At 47.5% G+C, this 12,855-nt stretch overlaps 1 protein-coding gene across 1 annotated transcript in view; it reads left to right on the forward strand.

Moving 5' to 3' along the window:
- LOC120388853 (butyrophilin subfamily 3 member A2-like) overlaps positions 1–12,855 on the forward strand; it is a 50,741-nt gene that overhangs the window by 5,721 nt on the left and 32,165 nt on the right. The window contains exons 2-7 of the mRNA XM_039510944.1: positions 5,550–5,640; positions 7,188–7,535; positions 8,751–9,035; positions 9,817–9,918; positions 10,145–10,201; positions 11,459–11,485. Of these exons, the coding sequence (XP_039366878.1) occupies positions 5,571–5,640; positions 7,188–7,535; positions 8,751–9,035; positions 9,817–9,918; positions 10,145–10,201; positions 11,459–11,485 (889 nt within the window). The 5' untranslated portion in view covers positions 5,550–5,570. The remainder of the gene's footprint in view (positions 1–5,549; positions 5,641–7,187; positions 7,536–8,750; positions 9,036–9,816; positions 9,919–10,144; positions 10,202–11,458; positions 11,486–12,855) is intronic.

Consider the following 12,855-nt stretch of genomic DNA (forward strand, 5'->3'; position numbering starts at 1 on the left):
CTGGAGCTCGCAGCCCCACCCCTTACCATGCTGCTCAAAGCAGCATGAGGCACGCTGAGGCTCTGCAAGAGAGGGGAAGGCGGGGGAGGGGTCGGGGGATCCTCCCCAGCCAGAAGCTCAGGCGGGCCAGACAGGACAGTCCCATGGGCCACATAGTTTGCACACCCCCTTAACAACCAGTTCTAAACTGGCTTCTACATTTAACAACCGGTTTGCGTGAACCGGTGGGAACCAGCTCCAGCTCATCACTGGGCCCAACTTTGGGAAGGCTTGGATGCCATTATAGCTGCAAACTGGAAACTAAATAGGGATAAATATGTTTTATGGGGTTACAAAACTGACTTTTGTTGGAGAAACTGTTTCCAATGAAGGTGTAAAACTTGATGAGAGGAAGGTTTCAGCCATTGAAATGATGTGATGTCCACAATCAAAGAAAGATGTCCAGTGGTTCCTGGGAATGGTTAATTATCTTGGAAAATTCACAACTAATCTATCTACAAAAGCAACAGCTTTGAGGAACTCCTAGAAAATAAAAAAGAATGGTACTGGAGTGCAGAACAGGCAGAATCGAGGGAAAGTTTGAAACAACAACTCGTACAAGAGTTAGTGTTGCAGTTTTATGCCCCAGGCAGACCTATTAAAAATGTCAACAGATGCTTCACAGTCTGGGTTAGGTGCCGTTAGTTTGCAGTAGCATGTGTACTGTTGGCAACCAGTGGCATATGCACCCAAATCACTGACTGGGGCAGAAACTAGATATGCACAGATTGAAAAAGAGCTTTTAGAAATATTGTTTGCCTGTGAGAGATTCAATCAATGTATTTATGGCCAGACAGCAGATGTTGAAATGGACCATGAGACTCTAGGGTATTATTTGGCAAACCATTAAATGTCTGTATCTTAAGGATTCAAAGAATGATGATAAAGCGGTGAAAGTATAGATTTGGTTGTGATCTACTCGCCTGCTAAATATATGTTCCCTGCAGATGCACTTTCCAGGGCCCTCACTACAAAACCAGAGAAGCCTTTAGAAATATACTTGCAAGCTTATGTTTATCTGACTGTAAAGTCAATTCCGGTAGTCAACAGGAAACTGCAACTAATAAGAGATGAAATGGAGAGAGATGAATTATTGGTGATCCTCAAAGAAGTGATAATTAAAGGGTGTCCTGGAGAAATAAGCATTTGCTGTTCAAGAATGAGAGACTACTGGAACTGCAGACATGAACTTACTGTGATAGATAGGGTGATATTCAAGGGCAAGAAGTCTGTAATACCAATGAGCCTCCAGAAAGAAATGCTACAGAAGATCCATGAGGGTCATTTAGGAATTGAGAAGTGCAAACAATGAGCACAAGAAGTGTGATATTGACAGTAGATCAATCAAAACATTAATAATGTTTGAAATAGAAGGCATGTCAAGAGGCAGAGCCACTGAGACCTCACCCAGTTTCACAAAGACCTTACGAGAAGGTCGGCACTGATTTATTTCCCTGGCAATCAAAGGATTATTTAATAGTCACAAATTATTATTCTCTGTATCTAGAAATTTGCACACTAAATCAGTGATAGCTGGCATGAAGGGAATCTTTTGCAGACATGAAATTCCTGATGAAGTCTTTAGTTGATAATGAGCTGCAGTTTTCCAATGCAGATTTTGAGCAATTTTCCATAGATTGGGATTTTCATCACAAAACATCAAATCCAAATGACCCCAAATTGAATGGACATGTGGAAAGGTCTATGTAAATGGTAAGGAACCGTATGAAAATGATTTTCAATGGTGGGGATGATTTTCATAAAGTTTTTTTTTTTGGTTTACCACAGTAGAGCTCTGGAGAATGGCTCTTCTCCAGTTCAACTGTTAATGGGAAGAAGGATCAGATCTAATATACCAATCGCTGATAACTTGCTAAAATCTCATAATAATTAAACTATACAGAAGAAAAAAGAAAATGAGAAGTGGAAGCAGAAATATTATTTTGAGAAAAGGGCCCATGATCTCCCATTTCTTAACCCAGGTGATAGAGTGTGCCTTAGGAATCACATCTCTAATGCATTGGGCCAAAGGATTGCCATTAAAGAACAGCTGCATCCAAGGTTTAAAACCACAGAGACCAAGGGGACACATTTTGGTGTAACAGAAGGGATCTAAGAGTAATCCCAGAAAGCTCCAAAATATTGACAGTACATGTGGACTCTGGCATTTCCCAATTGACTGATCATTTATCTTCAATGGGCAAAGGAGAAACTGGCAAGCAAGAAGAGAATAACTCAGACAGTAATGAAGGGCTGATTCTGAGAAGATCAGAGAGGGAGATTAAACATCCTGAAAGACTCAGAGACTTGCTAACCTGCCTGGAGAAGGGGTATTTGAGGAAAATGAGTGGTAAAGACTCACTCCAGAGTGATGTGCTGGTAACCTCTCCTCTCTAGATGGTTAACATGTTGGGATTATGGAAATTTACTAGACTGGTGGAGAATTTAATGTCTGTGTTATTAGATAATTGTTAGTTGTTTTCATATGGGTATGTAAAACAATGTGTTTGTAGCGCCCCTCTCCACCTGATTACCTCCTTTACTGGCAATCTACTTACAGGTTCTGATGGACAGGTCTGGGTTCTTTTGGATCCCGCCACCCACTCAGTAGGGTGAATCTTTTTTGGTTATGAAATTAGTTGGCGGTGCCTCCACCCCCCTCGCTCCTTCCTGGCAGAGTCACCAGGGCAGCTTGGGCGGAAAATTCTAACTACAGAGGAATCCCCACTTATTTGCCAGATAGTTGGAGACTTCCAAGAAATAACACAACACATAAAAATATATTCAACACAACAATTATATTAAACAGGCAACAAATACAACATAACAGGGGAAACACTATTTTTAGGGTCACCGGTGCCCCCACTTAAAATACCCGTGTCTGGATGTAACAAATGCAAAACTAGTGTCCTGATGGTACGCGTACTTTGCTGGGGCCCTTGATGACCGATACAATTCTCTGCAGAGGTGTAGCAGTGTGGCTGACTGGGTTCAGTACAGCCCAAAAGACCCACAAGTGGGAGGAGGTGGTGAATCCCTCCACAGGTGTAATAAGCGGTAAATTATAAAATCCTCAAACCCTCACTCCCTGGCTTGAGGACACAGTTCAGGGAGTAGAGGGTCCCCAAAACAAATTCCCTGACTAACTAACTAAAGACGGTGCACTCACGAACTCCATGAATGACCTTCAGGGTTGAGGATGACGCTGGACGATCTCAGGGGCTGCTGTCCACTGGCAGGGATCCTCCTCAGGCAGGAATCAGCCCTGGACTAGCAGCGCTGACCATGTGGGGACTGGTCTCACCAGGGGAGCTGGAGGCAAACCCAGCCTGGCTGGGGAAATTTCTCAGCAAACATAACAATTGGGAATCATCCATGAGGAAGGAAAACCCAGCTGGGGAATCTGGTGTCAGGTCCCTAGAGGCCAGTTCTCAGGGGGAACCCTGCTTGCAGGCCTGGGACTCACCAGCTCCCCTCAAAGCCTGTTTGGCCTTTTCCCTGGCTGGCTCCAGCCTCTCCTCAAAATGGCTTCTCTCCCTCCTCCCCTCCCTGGGAGGGGCATCTCCGCTCCCTATTGGTTGCTGGGCAGACTCTGAGGTTGCCTTGGCTCCTCCTCCCTGAGCTGCCAGCAGACAGAGCTCCAGGAATCTATGTAATCTCCTTGGGGGTTACACGTTTTTTTTAGGAGGAAAGATGTAGAGATATGTTTGTGCAAGACTAATTTAGAGACACTCTCTCATAAAAGCCCATATTATGAACACAGGAATTTTGAACCATGCCTGGTAGCTGGGTGGAGAACAGTGTTGCTGTGCCCAGCAGTTCTCCACAGACATTGTCTATTTTGTTTTTAAGAAAACATTTTATTCCTTCCTCATTCACTGGTTTGTTGTTTAATGAACCCCAAGATGATTACAGTGGTACTTGGCGGGGGACTAGGTCCCCAGGACTCTTCTGTGCTTTCACACACACAGTCCTTGCTGGGTGGGGGTAGCAAGGCCCGCAGAGCAGTGGGGCTGGCAGTAAACCTCCTGCTGAGCTGCATGGGGCAGTTCCCCTCTCAGAGTTCTGGCCCCCAACTCTCTGCAGACTCAGGCAGGTGTTGCTAGGACCATTAATCCCAGGGCACAATTCTGAGCTTTTCTTGTCACACATGAAACCAGGAAACATATGTTTTTTTTAATGCAAGACAAGAGTTTTCTGGGCTCCCAGGCACAGGCCTACAGTGTCTCGACCTTAATCCTGCCCTCTAGCAATTCATGTCATTCCCAAGTGACCTTGGATGGGCTCAGAAAGGAGGTTTCTTTGCAGGGAAGCTGTCAGTTATTATGCTTCTGGCACACACAGAGAGTGATATAAACATAAATCCTCTGTCTGGAAGGTTGCCACATTACATGGCTTGATTGCTTAGAATCCAGAACAATAACATACAAGGACACAAAACAGAGAGAGACAAAGCAGGCTGCTCCCTAAGGCAGAGAGGCCTAGGTTACCCCATCTTGCTCTAGGCTGCTGTCTTTACACACACACTTCCCTATAAAGCCTGTAGTCTGCAAGCAGGACCAGGAAAACCCCCACAGCATTTAGAGTGACAGCTTAAAATTTCAATTCAGTTTTCAAAGCACCTCATGCATGATGGATAGGCTTGGAGGGAGCTGGAATTGAAACAGAAATAGATCCACACAAGTTAAGGCCAGAAGAGCCTATTCTGTCCATCCACTGTGTACATAGGCCAAAGAACTGAAGGCAGGATGTCTGGGACTCTGAGTGGAGCTCAGATGGCCCCTTCTGTCTCCCCCGTGTATCTTGCTATAAAATCTACTGATGTGATGGTCTCCTGTAGATATCAGGGGTTGTGGAGCAGGCATTTGACAGCAACCCCTGGTATCTGTGACAGCCACTGAGAGCCCTGTCTATATCACTTGGCAGTGTCACTTACAGAGGTGGGTGACTTCTGGCCAAGCTGACTCTGTAGAAAAATGCCCAGATGCAACCGCTGGCCAGGGTGTGAGACGGGTCCCTTCTGTCTGTCACTGCCCCAGCTGCACAGCCTGACTCTTTAGCTCACACTGTAGGGCCCAATGCAGTTAGCTGTGGAGAGCCCTGGGTCTGCTGTGTTGTTCAAGGTGGTGGCAGGCACAGAGCCAGACCCCTTCTGTAGGAGCAACATCAATGTGGGGACCAGTGGGGTTACCTCGGAAGTGGCCCTGCTCTGCTGCAGGCTTCACCTGAACTGGTATTAGGGGGCACCTGCACCAATGGATGGTCAGAGAACTGATTGGGGAAGAAATGGCGGTGGACACATGGCACTGCCAAGGGGTGGAAATTCCTAGTGCCAGGCCTGGCAGGTGGCAGGGCATCATGGGTGAGGTGAAATCCTCTCCTGTCCCTGGGAAGATGCTCTGGCTGGGAGCAGAGTGTATCAGTCAGACGATGGATGGAGCATGTTCCCTGAACTGCCGAGCCCTCACACAGTCTGGGGAGTGTTAACCATCCCTGCTCTCTCTTTTCAGGTCCCTGCCTGGCATGTCCCCATGGCGATGCGGTGGAAGCTCTGTGTGTGCAGCCTGGGGATCCTCCTCCTGGCTCCATGTTCTCTCTCTGGTAACAATGTTTGAATCCCAATTATTTTCCTCCCTGTCCCCCAAGTACACTGCCTCCTGCAGGGCTGGAGTAGGAGGATATGAGGCCCAAGTACACTCCCGCCCCCCGGGACCTCCTCAGTTCTGCACAGTAAAAGGGGTCACAGTAAAAGGCTGTGGGGAGGGGATGATGTTAGGGTGACCAGGGCGTATCCTAGCTTTGGGTGGCAGGCTTGTCGGATCTTGCAGCAAGTCACCCAGCTCCTGCTACCCCTGAGAGAGGCTACCAGAGCCCCCAACACTGATCCCTTCCTGTCTTGCCATGGGACCCAAAGGCACCATACTGACAGACCTGCCCCACTGGGGACCTGGATTCTCATGGCCTGCAAGGCTGAGATCTTCCCAGCTGCCTGAGGGATGGGGGTGCCCAGTTCCCATTGGGATGAAGGGGAGCTGCAGTGTCACCAACCCCAAGCCTTCAAACACCATGAACCAGGCCTCAAAAACTGGGAGACTGGCTAAAAAAATCATGAGATTTAAAAAACAAAACAAAACCACCTTTTGGGGTCTTCTTATTTCCCTTCTTTTTGAGTATTTGGTCACACTCAGGTCATATTTTCAAGCTTTTCTCTGCAACTATTAGAGCTAGAAACTGCTTTTTTTAAACATGAAAACAGAGATTCTCACAGAATCACATTTCTTCAGGAGCTGGGGCTTTATGAAAAACACTTAGTAGCTCAAATTCTGGCAACACTGGTATGAAAATCTCCTTGTTGGCTTTGAAAATTTGCCCCTTATTCCTTCCCACCAGTAGCTACACAGCGAGTGTCAGGTGCTGCAGTGTCAGCAGTAATTGTTCTACATGCCCCATGGTGGGACAAAGGACCATGGAGACCCTTCAGACACAGCGATTCTAGATTCATAAATCACCTTCAAACATTTAATTTCCTCCAGACACCGATCACCAGAACGGTGACTCCTCATCTGAGCCAGTTTCTGTTTGAGGTAAGGTATTGAATCCATGGAAGAGAGATGCAGCAGCCCGAAGGGCCATCAATGACCCGATACCCTCAGGCCAGGCAGAAGCCCTCTGAGGTGGCCTCTCAGCAGCCATTGTGGGGCTACGTGGATCTCAAACTGGTTCATCAGAGAAGTTGCTCCCAGTGGAAAGAGCTCGTAACTGGGTGTCATGGGGAGGTGCAGGGCACTATGACCTAGCAGGTGGCTTCTAGCTGGGGCCATCCCTTGCCAATAGAGTAAAGGCAGGTTGCAAGACAGGCACCTTTCGAGGAGTTTCCAGGGGATTGTAGGACAGGATTAGAGGACTAGCTTGTGCCAGCTGTGGTCTGGCTGCACTGCCCTGTGTCCGCACGAGAGTAACTCAATAGAGTTATGCATGGCTCAGCTTGAGGAATCTTCTGCTATGAGCAATTCCCAATAGGGAATTTTGTTTAGTTCAGTGACACCCTCTTCTCACACTCACTGTATCTTTACCACCTGGGCCTTAGCTCAGCGACACCCTCTCCTCTTTCTGCTCACTCACTCTGCTCCTGGGGTTTTCTATTTCAGAGAAGTTCTCCCTGGCTGGCTCCCCGCACCCCGTGGTGGGGGTGGTTGGCCGGGATGTGGTGTTACCCTGCCAGCTCTCACCCCGGGCCCGGCTGCCCAGCATGGATGTGCTGTGGAGGAAAATTGGAACAGTATTTATCACAGTTCACAAGTATTCGGATGAGGGTTCCCAGGACCTGCCAGGGGAGGGTTACCAGACCCGGACGGAGCTGTTCCTGCAGGAGTTCAGCAGTGGGAACGTCTCCCTGAAGCTGAAAGGGCTCCAACTGGCAGATGCTGGGACATACCATTGCTTTGTGAGGAACCCAGAATGGAGCCAGGAAGCCACCACTGAGCTACGGGTCGCAGGTGAGATATGACACTAAGGGGGACTGTGTCTGGGCAGCCAGAGCCTCCTGTGCCCTGGGGGCGGATGCCCCCAGACTTAGCCCAGAATGGCAGTAGGGTCCTGTGCTGCAGGGAGTGGTGTGCAGGACTCAGTAGGGGGTGCTCTTCCCTCACACTCAGCGCTGACCCCACTGTGGTGCTGCATTAAATGACCTCTTTTCAGTGAGACATGAAGCTACAGTCATCAGCTCTCATGCTCATTGTGGTGCTGTTTGAGGGTGTGAGACCTTTACCCCCATGTTCTGCCCAAACTCCCCCTGCAGTGTCCAATGTCTGGGATATTGTTTGTTATTCCCTGGGCCCTGACCCCACGTTCAGTGCTGCACAGGGGCAGTGGAAGGGATGGTCTTTGCCCATTTAGCTCACTGAGTAACGTAGCCCCAGACAATATAGTTCTGAAACATCAAGCCCCAGATGAGGGGCCTGCCTATGATAATACAGAGCATTGAGGTTATTTTAAATAATCTCCCATCTTTGGTGGCACCAGTTCCTCAAACGAACTGTTCCTAACACAGCACATCTGGTATTATGCCAGGAATGCAGCCCCTCTCTTATCTCACTTTTTCCCAAGTCTGTGAGAGACATGCTGCTCCTCTGTATTTTTCCACTCAGGGATTACCCAGAAACCCCTGTTAGCCTGACTTCGGTCAGGTTGGCATAACTGGTTTTGTGCTACATCTCTATTCAACCCTAACATTAGCTTCATGGATTAACATAAGGCAACTGCCTATCTTCTGCCATTTACAGGTAGTTTACTATATATTTCAAAGATAAATGAAGACAATGTTATTAGTGCATTTATAGTTCATCTGAGTTTTAACATCTCCTTTTGATCTCTGAATTAACATAATACAGTGATAGGCAGGTTACATTGTCAACCTCTAACAATATATATGTAAACACACAAAAACACAATTATTACCTACTAATATGTTTCTAAAGGTTGAATCTGGGTCAATTAGTCTGCTAGTTGTGTAACCCTTTCTAGCCCTGTGTCACAGAGACAATGTTATTTAATTTCTCCAATCATCATGTTGAGGGATCCCAGGGTGACTTTGCACATAAGGGAATGGAGTTTCCAATCACAGACCCTATATCCAGCGGTAGCTGAGGAATCACATGGTGCAACCAAAGGCATGATTTTCTGATACAGACACTCCCTGTCTCTCCCTACAGCTGTGGCTCCAGTGTTCATTGATGTGCTGGGCCCCCGGGGTCAGGGGATTGGACTGGCCTGTAGATCTGCAGGCTGGTTCCCCAAACCTGAACTCCAGTGGGTTGGAAAGAACTGGCAGAACCTGACGATGGAGATTGTGACCAATGTGACTCAGGACAGAGACAACCTGTATAGTGTTGTGAGTCACGTCACTGTCACGGAAGGAGAAGACAATGGAGACATCAGCTGCATAGTGTGGAATGGCCTGCTGGAGCCCGAGCGACAGTTGGCCATTCATCTCTCAGGTGAGTCCCCCCATGGAGAAGGGTTCACCACAGGAGTGGGGGGGTCTGGGTCACTTGGGAATTGCACTTGACTTAGGAATTGAAGCTAGACAAATTCAGACTAGAGACCAGATAAGGTACAGATTTTAACAGTGTGGGGAGTTAACCAATCGAACAGCTGACCTCAGAATGTGGTGGATTTTCCATCCCTTGGAATCTTTCAATCCAAACTGGGCATCTCTTTCTCTACGATCCGCTCTAGCAGGAACAGAAGTTCTGGGCTGGATGCAGAGATCTGTGGGAGAGGGTCTTTAGCCCAAGTGATACAGGAGGAGCGTGTATGGTCATAATGGCCCCTTCGGGCCTTAACATCTGTGAATCCATGAACTCATAACACAGTGGGGCCAGCTTGGAAAACAAGTGTTCTCTGCTGAACTTATCTGGACTGGATGTGGTGACTGAGAACTGGCAGCTGTGTGACTGTGACCATCCGAACAGCCAGCTGGTGCAGGCAGGGATGGGCAGGTTGGATGCAGAGCCATTGGCTGTTGGCTTGTAACAGTGGGAGGAATTTGGGCAGAGCAGAGTCCTGGTTCTTGGAACTGATGCTGTGCTGGCTTCTCCAGTTTCAATGGCTCCATTTGCGGCTGTCATTTGAGTATGGAGAGGGCATTTCCTTCATTCCCATTTATTTCTGGGGCTCTCTGAACCTCAACTCAGGTGTCAAACCCAGTGACAAACCCCATTCTCTAGCTCCAGGATGGGACCTTGGTCCTAACACACTGCGCTCTCTGTTTGCCAGGTGACATCTTCCCCCAGGTTTCTCCCTGGCTGGCTGCATTCTGGGTATTGTTCACTCTGGTTCTCATTGCTGCTGGAGCTTGTGCATGTCTTGGATATGCAGGTAATGGGAATGTGTTATTTGCATGTTTAGAGCCCGGCCCTAGAGGGCCCTGGGATGGGGCATGGGAGTGTCTTATTGTTCCGATATTTTACTTTGTGTTGGTTTTAGGAAATAAACCAGACTAACAAACACACTGGGGTGCCTGGCTTCAGCTGTATTAGCGTATTGCTCAGTGTTTCCCCTTCCTTCCCTGTCTCACTGCACTGTCTGGTTCTCTGTCTCACAGCAAAGCAAAAGGCTTCTCAGAAGATACGCTCTGAAGAAGAGGCTCTGTTAAATCTTGGTAGGTCTCCTGCTTTAGTTCTGTCTGTTGAGATGTGTGAGCTCTGCAACTACTTTGTGTTATCAGGTCAGTGAAGGGGATAGAGTCAGGAGGTCTCTACCTCCCCACATTCTCACAAGCACTGATAAGAACAGGTTGGCAAATGTGTATTTTGCAGTGGAAACCCAATGGTCAGTGCTTGTGAGAGTCTCTGCATGTGGGTGTGGCAGGGAGATTCTGCCACCCTTACCCTGGGCAATTGCTCTGTGGCTGAATTCTGTATAAAGGAAACGACACTGCAAGGTCAATGAGATTATTTCTTCCCTGTGACTGTTGAATGCACAGAACACAGGGAGGGTGATTAACCCCTGGCACAAGTTCCCAGGGCAGTGGTGAATTCTCCATCTCTTGTTAGCATCACATCTGGATTGGGCATGTTTCTGGAAGCTGCTGTGTCAGATTCTCTGACCTGTGATATACAGCTGTAGATGATCTAATGGCCTTGTCTGGTCTTCAAGTCTATGAATCTGTGATGTTCCCTCTCTCGAGATGTGCTAATAGACACAGCAACACTTTTTTTAGACGTCCACACGTCTAATTTATTTCACTGTGAACTTTTCTATATTTAAGAACAATATTGGTTTGCACTGTGATGGTGCTGAGTGGTGCTGACCTGTTCTGCTGGGCACAGCACACACATGCAGGGAAATACAGATTACAGGTGGAGAGAATGTATAAAACATGCCAGCACAGTGACTGGGATTCTCACAACAAGGACAACCTGGAAAAGCCCTGAGGATCCCCCTCTTTCATCTCCTTTGCCCTCTGCCATACCCCCTTGCAGCCACCATTCCTCCAGCTTGGGAGGGCTGGACGGGACTCCCCTAGCAAACAGTGCTGTTCTGTAACTAACCAGAGGGGTCGCTGTGGAGTAACTGACCCCGCTCCGTGGTTTTACCAGCCCTGCTGTACCAGCCCAACTCCTGCGCTACACACAGCCCTGCACCAGTTTAACTCAAGGTGTGTTTAGATACCTAATTAGTTAAACTGGTTCGAGAGTGTATGTAGACAAGGACTAAGGACTGAAAAACTCCCCAGGTCTCCAGCATGTTGGTGCATGTCACTAACTGCCAGCCCCACTCCTATCAAAACTGCTGGCTCCTATACTGGGTTTAGGAGTGTGGCTGTGGGATGTCTGTGACTAACCCCAGTCACTAGGGAGTATACAGCACCACACAGTGTGTCTCTGGGTCTAACTCTTTTCTGTTCCCATTTCAGAGGGTGAGAAGAAGACCTTGGACGCAGGTACTTGGCTAAACCCCTAGTACATGTGTGTCTGTGCTTCCATGGTATAATAAGATAGAAAAAACACCACACACACTGTATGGATCTTAGTCACCTTCATGATAATCTCCCCCTGCCCTGGACATAGCCAAACACTGCAGAGTTAGCAACTCACATTTCAGCCTTAAGAACAAAGAATGAATTTAAATCATATGGAATGATGGGACTCAGGCTAGGTCTACACTGCCCAATGGTTCAGATTATGGGGGTGTTTCACCGTGCCTCAGTGGGTCACAGCTGAGAATACCAGATTCAGGACAAACTGCTGAGAAATGGTGCAGACCCACCCAAACTGGTGCTTATTCTTCCATAAGATACACCAAACCACTAACACAAGTAAACTTCTGTCTCATCACACTGGTTAACAAGAAGTCAGAAATGCAGTCTCCCTAGGTATCCAAGCCTTCTTTCACCACCCACACACTAGACAATAATGAGTGGTTATTTAAAACCAATGTCATTAAACAAAGTGTTCTTCTAATCCCACATAGCCATGCCAATATACATAGCCATGTCAATATACAACTCAGTGATCTCGCTGTTGTCAGTCCTTTAGTATCTAATATCAAAGATTTATTTAGAGGAGAAAAGAAAGTAGAGAGAGTTATAATGCTTAAGAAAAACAAATACATACACTCATTGCAAAATTCTTGGATCAGGTTTGTAGCAGTGGTGGAATAAACTGATGGCTTTTAAAAATATCCGGTGACTTCCAAAAGATTGGAAGGTCCTCAATCCATTGGTTTGAATGCGCTTTTTTGTGTAAGTCCAGAGTCTAGAGATCTGGGCAGGAAAAAGGCCAATTGGAGATGCTTATGGGTTTTTTTTTAATACCTTCTCCCATGTGGAGGGACAATTCTCAGTCTTAGTTGGTGAAAAAGTACAGGCACAAAATGGAGTCCAGGTGACATGAGCAAGTTTCATGCCCTTTCATGGTTTGATGAGTCATAGCAGGAGCCATTACCCATATTCTGTCTGAAATGTCCCCAAGAAGGCCCACCAGGTGGGAATAAGCTTCTTCTATGGCCCATTGTGTTAGTTAACGGGCCATAAACTTCAATGGTCCATTCACAATGTTCTGTCAGTCCTATCTTCCCACACCTCCACCCTCTCACACAGGATACATGCAAAGTCACTGGTAGGGGCCTAAAAATTAAGCTGTGCAGGGGGTACCCAGACAACAAACACCACCACTGACTGTAGCCCCCTGCAATCCCAGTCCTGGGCTTTCTCCCCGAGTTCCAGCTCTGTTTGCATCCCTCAGTCCCCACCCACAGCTTCCTGGCTTTCCCAGCCCTCAGCCCCTTAGTCCTGTCCAGTTTTCCCTCCAC

This window comes from Mauremys reevesii, linkage group 22, assembly GCF_016161935.1.
Source record: "Mauremys reevesii isolate NIE-2019 linkage group 22, ASM1616193v1, whole genome shotgun sequence".
NCBI classification, from domain to species: domain Eukaryota; kingdom Metazoa; phylum Chordata; order Testudines; family Geoemydidae; genus Mauremys; species Mauremys reevesii.